At 51.3% G+C, this 16,319-nt stretch overlaps 1 protein-coding gene and 1 non-coding gene across 2 annotated transcripts in view; one reads left to right on the forward strand and one right to left on the reverse strand.

Moving 5' to 3' along the window:
* Nucleotides 1-16,319, forward strand: part of Gabbr2 (gamma-aminobutyric acid type B receptor subunit 2) — a 356,326-nt gene that overhangs the window by 323,492 nt on the left and 16,515 nt on the right. Inside the window, 2 exon segments of the mRNA XM_052718497.1 lie at nucleotides 10,780-10,890; nucleotides 14,138-14,362. Coding sequence (XP_052574457.1) covers nucleotides 10,780-10,890; nucleotides 14,138-14,362 — 336 coding nt within the window.
* On the reverse strand, nucleotides 9,882-9,985 carry LOC128098040 (U6 spliceosomal RNA). Its single transcript, XR_008214077.1, has one exon. It is a non-coding gene; the product is annotated as a U6 spliceosomal RNA (small nuclear RNA).

The following is a 16,319-nucleotide window of genomic DNA, read 5'->3' on the forward strand; positions in this document are numbered from 1 at the left end:
CAGAGCAGGAGGTAAATATGGAGAAGAAGGGCTACCTCGGGCCAGGAGGAGGGCTTCCCATCCTCCCCTGAGTCATAAGCACAAAGAATAAGGTATTGTACAGTGTAGCGTCAGCAGCTACAGAGGCTACTCTGGCTGTGGGTGCATGGAAAATGCCATGCGGAGAGCACCATCCTGGGACACTTGAGAGTTCCTCCTGGCACACCACCCTGTTGGGTGCCCTGTGTTAGAGCAGAGGTTTGGAGAGCCTGTAACCCTGGTGGTAGTGCCAGCTCTGTCCCTCGCTATCCTCTGTGGCCTGGAGCTTGACACTCAGTCTCCCTGAGCCTCACGGTGTCCCCTAGCACAGGAGGTGTCCTGGAGCCAAGTCCAGGATGATGGACTAATGAAGTGAGCTAGTCATGCGACACACTTGTTGGAGAATCCGGCCAAGAGCAAGTGGTCAGTCAGGGTGGGGATTAGCAGGAGGAAGGACAAGCGGTGGGGACAGAGGAGAGGTTCTTCTGACGTCACGTCAGCCATTTCCAGAGGCAGGCAGACATTCGCCACTGTGGGAAGGAAGGGCCTGGAGAGCAGCTGTGCATGCCACAGTGCCTGGAGAATGGAGGAAAGACCCAACCCTGAGTCAATCTGAGCCAGGGAATGTGGTTGGATGGGTAATGGGGACCATCACAGAGGCAGACAAGAGGATTAGGAACTTCCCTGCAGTGTGGAAGCCAATGGTGTGGATGGAGGAGCCAGGTGGTGAGGGATGGGAGAAGTGACCGGGTATTAAAGGCCCTAGGAGCCTGGGGCAAGAAGGAGTTGCCAGGAGCCAGACCTCCACCCAGGTTTGTGCGTGCCCCACCCCATGTAGCTGGTTGGTGAGGGACTAGGTGGGCCTGAAGGGACCAGAAGGACTAGGGAGACCCAAGAGTCCAGGTCTCACCTGGTGGACACTGACTGTGGCCGCTCTTGGACTAGCAAATCCAGGAGCAGCGGCAGGTTGAAGGGAAAGGGTACTGAGCTCATCTTGGCAAATGACAGGCTAGAGCGGTACTCGTAGGCAGACGTGGGGCGGGATGTAAGTGCAGATCCCTGAGATGGACCCAGAGAGGGAAGGGCAGGTGAGCAGAAGCTGGGAGACCTGTAATGATCGAAGGGACCCTGTGCTGGGTCTCCGAGTTGCCCAGGGGCCACTGGGAGCGTTCACCGCTTAGTGGAGCATCAGAGCCCACCAGTGTGCACAGAACTGGGCGTGGAGTGGCAGGGGGCAAAGGTCACAGGCTGCTCCATCTCAGGGGCTCGGGGACAGAAGGCACAGAGACCGGAAAGGGGGAGTTCTGGACCCACACTAGCCTCGCCTCTCAGAGGGGACAGGAGTGACAGTGAGGTGGGTCTGAGGTGATCTCAGAAGCAAATAGCTTGCTGTTTTCCTCCCTTGAGTCATGTTCTGTCAGTGCTGGGTACAAGACAAATGGCTGCTCCTTGTCATGCCACCTGCGCCCAGGACTTTGGTGACGTCACCTCGGCTGGTGCTGTGTGGCATCAGGGTCTGAGGAGCTGATGTTTCTCCTCATTCCTACATTCTCTCTCTCTCTCTCTGTCTCCAGCTGAGGTTCTGTAGTGGCCCCAGTCTCCGGCTGTTTGTCCTTGGCTCACAGATCAGGAAGGAAACTCTATTCTCAGGAGTCCCTTGAAGACACCATCCTGAGGCCAAACCACAGGGCCAGGTGTCTGCTGCCTGCTGGGAGCTGCTGCCTTGGAGGCCCCAATGAGGCCTTTATAGGGCTTTGGAGGAAATGGACTTGCTTTTCCAAGGTCAACAGGGACACTTTCCACTCAATATTGTCACTTCAGGTGACCATGTGGATAGTTGCATTCCCTGTGTCAGCAGAGAACTCCTAGGAAGGTTTGCCTGCAACCCCAAGACCAAGGCTGGGAATCCTGAGTCTGCCCATCTGCCTTTCCTGATGGCCCCTGGGCCAGTTCCTGCTCACAGTTCCAGCACCCCTTACACCCCTCAAGCCCTCACTGGATATTGGTAGAATCTGTTGAATGCGTGTCCACAGAGGGCAGTGTTCCTGAAGGGACTTCCCTCCAGCTTCCAGTGCAGCAGACTGTCCCAGCACTTCCTACCTCAGGTGCCTATCTGTTTCCCATCCACAGACTTCCATCTCTGCCTGCTCACACCAGGTTCTGGCACTTAGTGGAAACAAATCTCCTAAGGGCCAGGGAGATAGCTCAGTTGGTCAAGGGCCTGCCTTGTAAACATGAGAACATGGATCCAATCCCTAGAACCCATGTTTAAAAAAACAGCAACAGCCAAGCTGGGCAGTGATGGCGCACGCCTTTAATCCCAGCACTCAGGAGGCAGAGGCAGGAGGATCTATGAGTTCCGGGCCAGCTTGCCTGGTCTACAGAGTGAGTCCCAGGACAGCCATGGCTACACAGAGAAACCCTGTCTTGGAAACAAACAAAGTCAAGTACGTCAATGCCTGTAATCCAGTGCTGGGGAGACAGAAACAAGAGAGTCCCTGGGGGTTCGCTGGCCACTCAGCCCAACTGGCAAGTTCCAGGACAAATGAGAGATCCTTTGTTAAAAGCCAAGCTTGACAGTTCCTGAGGAGCAACAGCCAAGCTTTTCCTCTGGCCTTCACATCTCCACATACATGTGCAGATATGTGCGCAGGCAGCACACACATACACTCACACACACGAACATACATGCACACACAGAGAAGCAAAGGTTCCTTCAGGCTTCCTCTTGACTCTGAGCCATGAGTGGAGACATTAGTTCCCGTGAAGGCTGCATTTGAAGGGCAGGCAGCCCACCCTCACTACGGCAGTGCCAAGCCAAGGCTGCCCCAAGCCGAGGTTACCCCATGCTGCCGAGGGCCTTGTGTATTCCAAAGAAAGCTGGAAATCTGTGTTCCATCTGAATCCCTGGAGTTTTACCCACTGGTGATGAGGTCTAACAACGTTAGCCATGGTGCAAGTGAGGTAACGCATGTCTGCAGGCTACAAGCCACCCACGGCCACCAATCTATCTCCCTCCTCTGGAGCGTAAGGGCTGCCTCTACAAGTCCCTTCCCTCCCATTCCTGGTTGCTAGGCCATCCTTGCACTTGTGGTGGGGGTAGGGTGGGGATTCTGAGTGCAAGACACTGGCCTCCCCTGACTTAGCAAGCTTGCCGAAGAGTGTTCAATGTCACCACCATTGTGTCAGGCCCTGCAGACCCCCAGGAGACAACCAACCCACAGTCCCCCGTGAAAGCCCCCCCTTGAGGAGCACCGGTTGGCTTGGAATCAGTGGCTGTAGCAAGGAGGTCTTTTGCCTCCCAGGATGTGAGGCTGGCAGGGAGGCGCACAGCTGCACACCGTCTCTCTCCCTGAGAACAGAGCAGGGATGTGAAAGGCAGTTAAGATTTCGCACGTGCTCTGTGGGCAGGCTCTCGGGCCTAGACTTCGCCTCTGTCTTGCTGTCTCTCTTGCTGTGTCCTCTCGCACAAGTGTCTTGTCCACTCTGATCTACATGGATATAAAACTCCTATTCCACCGGGAGGTGGTGGTGCACGCCTTTAATCCCAGCACTCAGGAGGCAGAGCCAGACAGATCTCTGTGAGTTTGAGGCCAGCCTGGTCTACAGAGTGAGATCCAGGACAGGGCACCAAATCTACACAGAGAAACTTTTGTCTCGGGAAAAAAAAAAAAAAAAAAAAAAAACTTCTATTCCTTGCCACACTGCCCTGAGGTCAGTCCAAGAGAGCTTGTTATGTGAAAGCCTGCAGCAGCTGCAAAGGGCTGATATAATAGAACACATGGCTGCACTGTCAACCTCAATCCCTCCACAGCTGTGGCCCTTACAGAGCTTTGGAATGTCCACTGACCGCAAGGTCACACTCAGGATACCGCTGAGAGTGGAGAGGTCCTTCCACGGCCCCCACTGTCCCCCCTCACACCCCCTGGTTGTCAATGCCTTACCTCACTGCTTTCTGACACAGCTCAATGGTCCAGCCTCTGCCTTTGCCCAGGCTATTCCCTCCAGCACACAGGACAGAGGCCAGAACATTGTGCCAATAGTTGCCGTGAGTCCTCAGTTTCTCCAATATGCAAAGAAGAACTAGATTCGTGCGAAAGCTTCTTCGTGTTTGCAAACTGAGTCAAGGGAAGAGAGCAGCTGTGGAGAGACTAAAGGACACCGTGGTACTTAGTGCTTAGAGCCCTGGGTACCCTGCAGAGCACAGGTACCCGCTCACCATAGAGAGCTGCACTCTGTACCCACAAAGGAAAAGCTGCCAGAAGTGCCCTCAAGAGGACCTGAGGATGATGTCATACTTCCCTGTCTGACCTGTGATTGGAGAGGGGGGAGGTGGACTTGCAATCAAAATGTTAAAAAAGGAATTCTTCCAGGCAGTGATAGTGTACTCCTTTAATCCCAGTGCTCAGGAAGCAGAGGCAGGTGGATCTCTGTGAGTTCCAGGTCAGCCTGGTCTGCAGAGTGAGTTCCAGGACAGCCAGGGCTACACAGAGAAACCCTGTCTCAAAAAAACCAAATAAATAAATAAATAAGAGAGAGGGGGGAGGGAGGGGGGGAGGAAGGAAGGAAGGAAGGAAGGAAAGGAAAGAAAGAAAGAAAGAAAGAAAGAAAGAAAGAAAGAAAGAAAGAAAGAAAGAGAGAGAGAGAAAGAGAGAAAGAAAGAAAAGGAATTCTTCTTACCTGAAGTGACAGCTTCTGGCCTTACTGCTTCCAAGATGTGGGGCTGCTGCTGAGATAAGCAGCCTAGCCCCTGAGGCTTCTGGAAGGTTCCTCCTGGCTCCAACACTCTGAAACTCTCTGTGGTTGAAGATAATAATGACAGTTGGCACATCAGGAGGCCTCTCAGCTTCGGAGGGTGGTAAACATACCTGTTAGTCTCCTCCCTTCAACTCCTTGCTAGCCCTGGGAGTCTGCAGGTGAGGAAGCCAGGGCTCAGAGAGGCTTAGAACTGTACCAAAGTCACACAGCTACAGAGTGACAGAGCCCATGCTCTCTCTTTCTCCCCAGGCTTTCTTGCTGGGGTCCTCCATCTTCCTCAAAAGAGATAGTGTTGATTCCTCTGCCCCAGGAAAAACAAAAGGCATCTTAAGGCACTGAAAATAAATCCCCAAAAGCCAGCATACACACACACACACACACACACACACACACACACACACACACACACACACACACCCCAATAAGGGGTTCCCTTTGCAGCTGGGGTACTAAAGCCTGAGAAGGGGCTTGCCAAAGTTCTCCCAATAAGACTGAAGCAGGACCAAGGTCTTTGTGGTTTCAGGCCTGCATGGGTGGACCCAGGCCCTGACCTCCTGCCCACATGTGCTTCCTGACAAGGTGGGATGTGCCCAGGGGCCGCTGGCCTACATTGTCGGGAACTGCATCCTGCAGAGCCTCTGGCCAGCTGCTCTCCTTCCCATGCACAGATGAGGTAGGCTTTCCCAGGCAGCTTGTGTATACCTCCCGCTGAGCAGTGCTGGACCAGGAGCCAGCATGTCTACCCTTTGACCAACCCTAGCAGGTGTCCATCTCTCGGCTCAACACAGAGCCCTGCCAGGCAGGCAAGCATATCCTTAGCTTGGGTTCAGCCTTCTCAGAGTTCCAGGGCTTCTAAAAGCCTCTACTGAGTGCTCAACAGTGAAGTCATTCCCCGCTGGAGCACAAAACAGGTTCATACCTGCTGTCTCCTTGGAGTCCAACATGATGCTTAGGAGAAGCAGGGCCGTGTGGGTTAGGTTGGAAGGGCAAGCAGTGAGGTTGAGAGAACTACCAGACAGGCCTGGGTTTAATCTCATCCCCATGACTTAGCAGCTGGAGAGCCTGGGTTAGTTACTTGGTTATTCTCTCCTCTGTATCCTGTCAAGTGAGCAAAAGCTCTCCCTGCATTCTGAGAATGGCGTTCTTCCGCTAGCAGTCAGCAGAGGTGAGACTTATCCTTACCATTGCTTATCCATTACCATTGCATGAGAGGAGGCCGGTGCACAGCCCTGTGAGGCCACCTCTCACGGAAGCCACCCAGTCCTGAATGGAGGACCTAATGAGAGAAGGACCCTCTTCTGTCCTGATTGCAGTGACATTCCTGTGTCCATAGCAGTACCTGGAAAATGAGGATGCTTTAGTAGTTATGGGATGGATGGATGGATGGATGGATGGATGGATGGATGGATGGATGGATGGATGAGGGGGTGGGGGTGGATGGATAACTTCCTGACTAAATGCCAGGTGAGAAAAAATGGAAGGAAAAAGACTAGAGAATCAAGGAGATTGTAAGTCTTTACAGCCAGCCATCCCAAGCAAGAGCGGCACTGTTAAGCCAGAGAAAATGCAGTCCTTGGAAGAAAGGCAGGCCTGAAGTCCAAGCACAGGCCCTGGACTGTGTGGACAACCCACAGTGAGGTGAGCCCAGGGCAGTGCCCCATCTTCCAGCAGCCCTTCACAGCTGCCCTGGAAGCTGAGGGATGGCTCTATCACAATGCTTGGACATCTGGCCTCAGTGGCCTCTGTTAGGGCCAGTAGGTACTTCCCTTAGTGGCAGGGAATGCCTCTGACAGCTTCCCCATTTTCAGCCTCACTGAACCGGTGATTCTGTGTTCCCAGGAGCGGGTAGGTTACTCCACAGCATGCCACACAGTTCTTTGGTGACCTCTAGTGGCTGTTTGGTGCACAACAATGATACCTCAAAAGTGTTCTGGTGGTGCTGGGCGGTGGTGGCACATGCCTTTAATCCCAGCACTCGGAGGCAGAGCCAGGTGAATCTCAGTGAGTTTGAGGCCAGCCTGGTCTACAGAGCAAGATCCAGGATAGGCACCAAAACTGCACAGTTGCTCTGGTGGCAACTCTTCCTCCCCCCAGATGTGATTTCAAAGTCTACTGTGGACCCAAGTCCGACACAGGATCTGGATGACCCAACAACAGCTTGCTTAGCTTGCTTTGGGACTCAGTACCAGGGTCCCTTGACTGTATTCAAAGATTCCTATCATCCCCTAGCCTCACAAGGACAGGAACCCTGACGTCTGTCAGTGGTTGTCACTGCTGACCTTGGGAACAAGTCCATTCTGTCTCCTTAATTAAACCAGGAAAGTTATCAGGAAACCACCACCCACGATGAATGCATCCCAGCCACTGACGGTGTCCTGAAGGGTCATCTCCAGCCCAGGCCACTCTGACTTTGCATTCTGGAGGTCACCTCGGGAACCTCCTGTCCCTTCTAGCACCCCTGCTCACATATGGACTCCAACCCCATGGACTCACCTTGGCACAGCTAAGGGCATAGAGACCAAGAGAGCATGCAGCCAAACAATCTGAAGATCAGATCGCCTGAGCCCACAGACCCCAACCTCTTCCTGCATCCATATGGGAACACCATCTTTTCTCACCCACAGCAACCCAGGCAGTGCCTACCTGCAAAGCCAGACGTAGAGAGCAGCCAGGTGAGGGAGGTTTTCTAGTCCTGCTTGCCTTCCACACCTGTGGGCCCCTTCAAGGTGCCCCTTTTCCCATGATTGACCCTGGGTGTGCCCACACCTTACTACCAAGCATACCTTTAGAAGAACATAGCAGCCTGAATACCTTTCTTTGACAATATGCTTTCAGGGGACCCACTGGAGTGGCAAACAGATTTGCTAAGAAAGGTCAGCTTTACTTAGTAAGTTTCTTGTTGGGACCTATCAGTGAATGGGTTCTGAAGCTGTGTTGTGGGACCAAGCAAGTAAGTAAATATGGTGACTTGGCTGGAAATCAGAGATCTCATTTGGAGAGGAGAGATGAAATTAGGGAATGGGAGAGAGGTAAGCAGTATCTCCGAGGTGTAGCTTCATCTGTAAAATAGATGAACAGATATGGAATAGATGATGGGGGCGTAAATAGGTGATAGATAGATGACCAATGGTAGATACATGGATGATAGATAGATGACTGGTAGATGGTAGATAAAGGATTCATAGATGATAGGTGAATGATATGTAGAGGATAGATGATTGATAGATAGGTAAATAGACAAATAATTGATAGACCTTAAATAATAAAGAAAGATAGGTGATAAATAGATGCTAGAAAAGTGACAGATATTAATTGATACTTAATAGATAAGACTGATAGACGATAGATATATGCATGCATGCATACAGACAGACAGACATAGGACTAAAAGTAATGATTCCCTAAGACAGTGCGCTCACAGACTTCTCAGATGTTACTTTATAAACACCATTGCACTGAAAAGAAAATAACCAATTTCAATGCCGGGGCAAGGAAAATGCCAGGGGAGCTGAGAACATCCTGTGCCAAGAAACACGAAAGTCTTCAAAAATAAAGATGACAGGAACATGTGGGAGAAAGCATCAGAGGCAGCATGAAGGCGTTTTCCACTGGCCAAATCTGCATAAACTTGAGTCAAAATGCATAACGATAGCAATGGGTTGTAGGATGCCGGGTTTGAAAGAACTCATGAGGCCATAAATAACAGGAAAGAAAGAAAGTGCTGTTTTGCAGCAGGATGTGGTATGTCCAGATGGGGTAACAGTTAGCAAATCCCTGGTTGGCAGTTCCCAAAGTCACTAGCCCCGAGCTAATGTCTGTGGGAAACAGGATCTTCACAGGGTCTCACAGTGGCTCCAATAGATGACCCTTTAATCACAAAGGGGAAAATGGTACCTTTCAAGTGGTGAGACCACCACAGTCATGTGAGCACAGTTAATATCACCAGTCATTGGACAAAGTGCTTTCTTATGCCCTGAGGTGACATGCAGAGGGGACATCTCTTATGCAGGATACCTGCCCAGCATGCATAACCTGAAGCCAGTCATGACAACAGCCAGCAAATCCACATCAAGGGATACTTAACAACGGTTAACAGTTAGCCGGGCTGAATTCCTCAGGAATACAGATAAAATGAAAGACCAACGTGGTCTGGGGCATTGTCTGAGACTAAAGCAAGCTAGGGAGACACCAGAAAAATGCAGTGTACTGGTCCTGGGGTGAATCCCGCTTTGGGAAAAAATGCAAGATGCAAGATGCCTTAAAGGACCCGTTGGACCCGTTGAAATGAGAAGATGGCTAACAGAATAGACAGTGTCTCTATTTGTTCGAAAGGATGCGCATGCTAGAGAGTGTCCTCATTCTTAGCAAACTCACACTGAGATATCTAAGAGTGGAGAGTTAATGTCTGCAGCTTATCCATGATAGCTTGTTCTAGTCCCTAGCATCTCTTTGAATACAGCACTGTCAAAGAGCATTAGCAAATGCCACACATCTCTGACCCGTCTTGGGATTGGCTGCCTGGAGTAGGTACCCTCCTCTTGTCCAATCAGCTTTGGCCCAGGCTGTGCCATATGATATATAACATGGCTGCCATCATGGCTTCTTCAATGTATGTCTTCCTAAAAGGGCTTGTAGTGGGCCTTATGTATGGTTGGGCCAATCTATTCTGTAACTCCAGCTGCCCAAGCTCACTCCAGAGAGTCCTCCAGACCCCCCTGTCCAACTTACAGCCAGTTCTCTCATTTGCTCTTTCAACAAGCCTTACACATACCTCTTCTGGGCTGAGTTGTTACTGGAATTTTCTTACTGTAATATAACATTTTTATTAATTCTTTGAGAACTTCATACAATGTGTTTTGATCGTATTCCATACACACACACATTCTTCCCCCTAACTCCTCCCATATCCACCCCATCTTCCTACTTCCCCTAATTTTGTGCCCCTCCCCCCTTTATATAACCACAGAATCCCGTTTGTGCTGGCCATGCGCTCCTGGGGGGTGGGGCCAGCCACTGGTACATAGCCCACCTCCCAGGGACCACACCCTTAAAGAAAACTGCCTCTCGGTCTCCCGGAAGCCATCAGTTGTCCATAGCTCCTCAGTACAAATACGGAACACTGCAGGGATTTGCTTGTCGTTTTGCAGGGGCCATGCTAATCCCATCTGTACCGTTCCAGTTGTAATAGCTGTGTTGCCGAAGCCGACACTGTTACTAGAATTAAGAGTCAGAGCCTGGGCCCTGACAGCCCCCATAAAGCAGGTTTGGCCGTTTATTCTTAATAAGGCAATCGAACAAGCACTAGTTTAAAAAAAAAAAAAAAAAGGTAGAAAAGGGCGATTATTCAACACAGGCATATTGGGAGAGGGACGAGGAGATCCCGTGAGCCCCTCCCGAGTCATCCTTGAGCCCTCACGTGAAATTCAGGTTTAAGTGGAGGGCCAGAGGAAGTCACAGCAAAGGGGTTCTGGTCAAGGTGTGCTGCAAGACCGCCGTCCTCCAGCCACCCTTGTCTGGGCTCCGGTCAGTCCTGCATGACAAGCTGTGAGTCGTCTCTCTCCAGAGACAAGCTCTCCAGCTGGCTGGCAGCAGAGGTCAGTGAGATTCCTGGGGGAAATTCCAGTTTCTTGGGGTGCCTTGTTTCCGAGAGGCGGAAGGGGCACGAGGATCTTCCGAATAGTCTTCGTTTCTGTCAGGAAGGTTCGGGGTCTTATTAGAGCCTCGGGACACAGCACTGACTCAGCCCTTTCCCTCAGCACCTCTGTCTCAAGTTGGACAGGCGTGAAGAAGCCACAGGACCAGGGTTCAGGCTTGAGTTACCACAACCACCAAGCGGAACACAGCTGGTGCTAGCTGGCAGCTTCGCCCCACCACGGGAATGCAGAGGTCTCCTGACACATCTCTGCTTGTGGAGAACGGGAGGAAAGGGGGCCTTGGCTAGGGACTCTGCTACTGGAAGACGGCCAGTCCATCCCTGGGGGTTTTGTTTTCTCTTTCACGCAGCCGGACCCAGCAGGCCGGGACATCTCCATCCGCCCACTGCTGGAACACTGCGAAAACACCCACATGACCATCTGGCTCGGCATCGTCTACGCCTACAAGGGGCTCCTCATGGTAGGTGCCAGGCAGGAGGCAGAGTTTGGGGATGCTTCTTTGCCGGGCCTGTTTCTCCTAGGAGCCTTCACAACATGAAAATAAACAGAGCATTCCCCCATATGACTAAGGCCCTAGTCTCTGTAGGGCCGGGTCTCAGACCCTGCCGCAGCCCTAGGAGACAGGCAGAAATGATGTCCCAGTTTCCCTCCTGGGGCAAGGCTGTGTTTCCTCTGCAGGCTCTAAGGAAGAGCCCTTCCAGGACTCCTCCAGTGACGGTGGCTCCAGACAGTCCCTAACTTGTGATTGGTGGCCTACCTCTAACTCCTTCCCCTCTTCTCTCTTAACCCTTATCATTGGATTTAGGGACCAGTTAGATGATCTGGAAAAATTCCACTCACAGATCCCTAATTGTACCTCCAAAGACTCCCTACCCCACCCACCCCACACACCACCACCAATAAGGCCACATTCACCACTTCCATGGATCTGGATGTGGATATACCTGTGAGGGCCACTACCGATCATAGATGGGTCGTGTTGCAAGAAAGTTCTTCCTAGCCTCAGCTCAGTGCCCGTGAGTCCTCATCCCACTCCTTGAAGGTCTAAAGAACTTAGGACACTCTTCCCTCCTGATAGTGCCACTCCTCAGAGACCTGCAGCCAACCACCAGGCCTCTAGCCATGGCTGTGCTGTACAACTCTCCGCTGGTTTGGTCATCCTGATCAGAGCTACCGTCGTAGGCGCCCATCAAGCCCTGTCACTCACCACCATGGGCCCCACCCAGGCAGGTCCCTGCATCTGGCCCATCCTGTGCTTCTTCCTCTGAGAGGTGACACGGCCTCTGGGGACTGAAGGGATCATGCACGAAGGACCCGTACAGTACAGACTTCAGTGGGCAGTAGCTTCCTTCCCTCACCTGGGTGTCTGCTTCCAACACTGCCGTTTCCCAGCAAAGGGATTTGAGGAGCCCATCAGCACAGTGTGGGGACACAAACCTGTAATCCCAGTGTTACTGAACTTGAGGTGCAGCCTGTGCCCCAATCAGCCACCCATCCTCTATAAACCAATTAGAACAGCCAAATCTATGTGAAAAGCCGAAAGGGGAGATTTTCAAGGTGAAAACATTGGGAAGAGGGAGATAGAAATCGAGTGATACCCCATCCCACCACATTCTAAGTCCATCTCCGAGGTCTGGAAGGGAGGTCGAGGTTTAAGAAGTTGTGCACACCTAAGCAGTCCCGGTCAAGGTGTGGTCCTGCGCACCCTTGACCCATCCTTGCCTCTCCTATGAGCTGTCTGATAAGTTCTAAATCTCTTTTCAATAGCAATTTCCCTCTCAGGCTGGCCAGTGAGATTCCTTCTTCTCACTGAGATGCCTGGAGGAATTCTAGTTCCCTGAGGTCCACTGTTTCCATCATCTGATAGAGTGTCTCTTTAGATACCTCCATCCCTGCCTCAGCACTCAGGAAACTGAGGCAGTGGAATGGAGACTTCAAGGCCAGCCTGGGCTATGGAACAAAACCCAGTCTTAAAAACAAACAAATGAATAAATAGATAGATAGATAGATAGATAGATAGATAGATATGATAGATCAGGCTGCTAGAGGTCACACTTAGAGAAAAGGATTGGGGTGGGAAGAGGAAACCACCATTGTAGAGTGAAGTACCATCCATCAGAGAAGCAATCCCGTCTGTCTTCCCGTCTTAGTTAGGGTTTCTATGGCTGTGAAGAGACACCATGACCATGGCAAGTCTTAGAAGGAAAACATTTCATTGAAGGGGCTCACTTACAGTTTCAGAGCTTCAGTCTGTTGTGATCACGGCAGGAAGCATGGCAGCATGCAGGCAGACGTGGTGCTGGAGCTGAAGAGTGCTACATCTTGCAGGCAACAGGAAGTCCACTGAGACACTGGGAGGTATCCTGAGCATAGGAAACCTCAAAGCCCGCCCCCATGGTGACACACTTCCTCCAACAAGGCCATACCCACTCCAACAAAGCCACACCTCCCAATAGTGCCACTCCCTGTGAGCTTATGGGGGCCAATTGCATTCAAACCACCACACCCCACTACACCTCATCCAAACAGAGGCCCTGGGAGAGGAGTGTTACCCCATCTCCCAGATGCTGCATGTGAGGCCTTGAGAGGTCAAGTGACCCGTGCAGAGGCTCATGGCCAGTGACTCGTAGAGATCATTCCAAATCCTCTGGCTTGTCCATCCTGCTTCTGCCCCGTGATGCCAAACTAAATCACCCTCAGAAGGCAGGTCATCACAGGACAACGTGTGTGGTGTGCCCTGAGTTGATACAAGCGGAAAAGGCCTCGGTGAGAAGGCCCTAGGACCCTGCACCTGCAGGAGTCTCAAGTCTCCCTTCTGCCCCCCTCACTACCCCCCAGGGGTGCAGATGTGGCCTGCCCCTGTGGCCTACCCTCCCTCAGAGCACTGGGAGGGCTGAAGCGTCCCCTCGGGCCTCTCTCCCATCTACTTCTGTCCTGCATATTTCTGTAGGGAGATGTGACGCTTAGGAAGAAAACTGCACATGAGAGAGCCAAAAATAATGGCGATTAAAAATAGAGCCAGTTTCTCTCAGCACCCCTACTCCAGAGGCGCTGAGATGGGGACACACGGTCTTGTTGCCCCCACAGCCTTGCCACCCAGTCTAAGATGGCTGCTGAAGTACCACCCATCACAATCCACTCTACCTGTTATGAAGGAAGAAATGCAACTCCTTCCCCTTTAAGAGAACCTGTGCACCACATTCCCTCTTCCAGGACATCGTCCAGAATCTGCCATATGCCAACTTCACTTCTAGAGAGGATGGGAAATGCCTGTGTTCTGGGTGGTTCTGAGCAGTAGGGATGAGAGAAGTTGAGTCACAGGGCACCTGCCCGGCTTACTAGAAAAATACTAGGCTGGACTCTTCGGGACTTCCATAAGCACAGTCCACTCCTGCCACTCCAGTACTGTGTGGCCGCCATCTTTCCTCTCTGTACCTCAGTATTCTGCAGGGAGTGAGAGAAAACACTCAAGATCTTATGTGAGGGTCCTTCCCCCACGGCCTCTCACAGGTCTCTGCAGGAGTCAGGGGTGAGTGTGAAGGAGAACTGGAGGGCTGACACACCCCCAGTCTGCACTCCCTCAGGATACAACTTGGGGCCACACGTGAAGGCAGTCGGTGGCAACCTGAAGCTCCTGCAGTTTGCTGAGGAGTGAGAGGGGCCTCTGCCTGGCGATGACTATCTCCCCTTCCTGTCCACCATTCCAGTTGTTCGGTTGTTTCTTAGCGTGGGAAACACGCAACGTAAGCATCCCTGCCCTCAATGACAGCAAGTACATCGGGATGAGCGTGTACAACGTGGGGATCATGTGCATCATCGGGGCTGCCGTCTCCTTCCTGACGCGGGACCAGCCCAACGTGCAGTTCTGCATCGTGGCCCTGGTCATCATCTTCTGCAGCACAATCACGCTCTGCCTGGTGTTTGTGCCGAAGGTACCTGCCTCTGCCTCTGCCCATCACAAGGGGATTGCAGAACCCACCAGAGTGTGGGGGGGAGGGGCATGCATACATGCTGGTGTGTGCGTGCGTGTGTGCGTTCGTGCTGCGTGCACATGCATGTGTCTGTCTGTGTCTGTGTGTGCACATGCATGAAAGTACATGTGTGCAGGTAGAGGCCAGAGGACAACCTCCAGTATTAGTCAGGCTCCATCCACCTTATTTTTGAGACATGGTCTCTAACTGGCCTGGAACCTACTGGGTAGGCTTGGCTGACCGGCCAGAGAGCTCCAGGGATCCAGCTGTCTCCGCCTTCCCAGCACTGGGATTGCAAGTGTGCATGCACCTCCATGACTGGCCTTTGTCCCGGGAGAACTACCTTAATCTCTTCCAACTCATGCAAGCATGAGATCTGAGTTCAATCATAAAGAAGTTATTAACAAGAACGAGGGGGCTGGAGAGATGGCTCAGCGGTTAAGAGCACCAACTGTTCTTCCAAAGGACCCAGGTTCAATTCCCAGCACCCACATAGCACAGACATACATGCAGGCAAAGCACCAATGCACATAAAATAAAAATAAATATTTTTTTTAAAAAAAAGAACAAAAACAAGACCAAAGCTAGGCAAGGTGGTGCATGCCTGTAATCCTAGCACAGGGGAGACAAAGAAAGGAAGATCCTGGGGCTTGCTTACAGACAAAAATATATGCATGGGCCGATTGGTGGTGGCGCACGCCTTTAATCTGCACTCGAGAGGCAGAGGCAGGCAGATCTCTATGAGTTAGAGGCCAGCCTGATCTACAGAGTGAGATCCAGGACAGCCAGGGCTACACAGAGAAACCCTGTCTCAAAAATAAAAAATGCATATATACGCACATACAAATGGGTGCACATACATACAAATATGCACACAGAAACGCACTATGCACACATGGAGAAAATTAGAAAAGAAAGAGAAAAACAAGATCTCCAGAAACTTCACAAACTCTCATCACCCCCAAACTATCGAACTATGAATGTTTACTTGGGTATTCATGTTGTTGATGTGTTTCCTGTTGTTCTTTTCAAATCACATTTTTAAATTTTACTTTGTGAGGGGAGGAGGGGGTACATGAGTGCCATAGCATGTATACTCCTGGAGTCAGTCCTCTCTTCCACCTTGTGGGTCCCGGGGATGGAGCTCAAGCCCTCGGACTTGGTGGCCAGCACCTTGCCTCACTTGCTAGCCCTTGGTCTTCACTTTGGGTTTGTTTTTGGTTTTTTATTTTATTTATCTTATTGTTTTATGTGTATGACAATTTTGCATGTGTGTATGTATGTGCACCATGTGCATGGCTGGTGCCTTCAGAGGCGGAAGGCCTGGGTCTGGAATTACAGGCGGTTGTGAACTGCCATGTGGGTGGTGGGAATCAAACCCAGATCCTCTGTAAGAGCAGTGAGTGCTCTTAACCACTGCGCCATCCTTCTACCCTGCTGGTCTTCATTTTTGAAGGACTAGAAGCCTTGCCTCTGAAGACAAGACTGTAACCACAGCAATGCATTCTTCTCCTTTGCCTCTTCAACTTAGCTTCCCATCCCTCATCTTTTCCCACACCCACGGCATCACTGAGGGCGGGTCCATGGCTTTCGTGTACACTTGATCCCTTATCCCTGAACGTTACAATTATTGTCGATTTTTTTTGTTTTTTGTTTGTTTGTTGAGACAGGGTTTCTCTGTGTAGCCCTGGCTGTCCTGGAACTCGCTCTGTAGACCAGGCTGGCCTCAAACTCGTAGAGATCCACCTGTCTCTGCCTCCTAAGTGCTGGAACTAAAGGCGTGCACCACCACCGCCTGGCCTATTGGAAATTTTTTTGAAGAACATTTTTCTCTACCTAACACATGTTTCTTGTTTCCAATTATCTGCTGTAAACAGTCCTGGAAGAAATGTCACTGGTCAAAAGGAACAACCGTTTT

Source organism: Peromyscus californicus, unplaced genomic scaffold (assembly GCF_007827085.1).
Source record: "Peromyscus californicus insignis strain IS unplaced genomic scaffold, ASM782708v3 Scaffold_5__1_contigs__length_169319896, whole genome shotgun sequence".
NCBI lineage: Eukaryota > Metazoa > Chordata > Mammalia > Rodentia > Cricetidae > Peromyscus > Peromyscus californicus.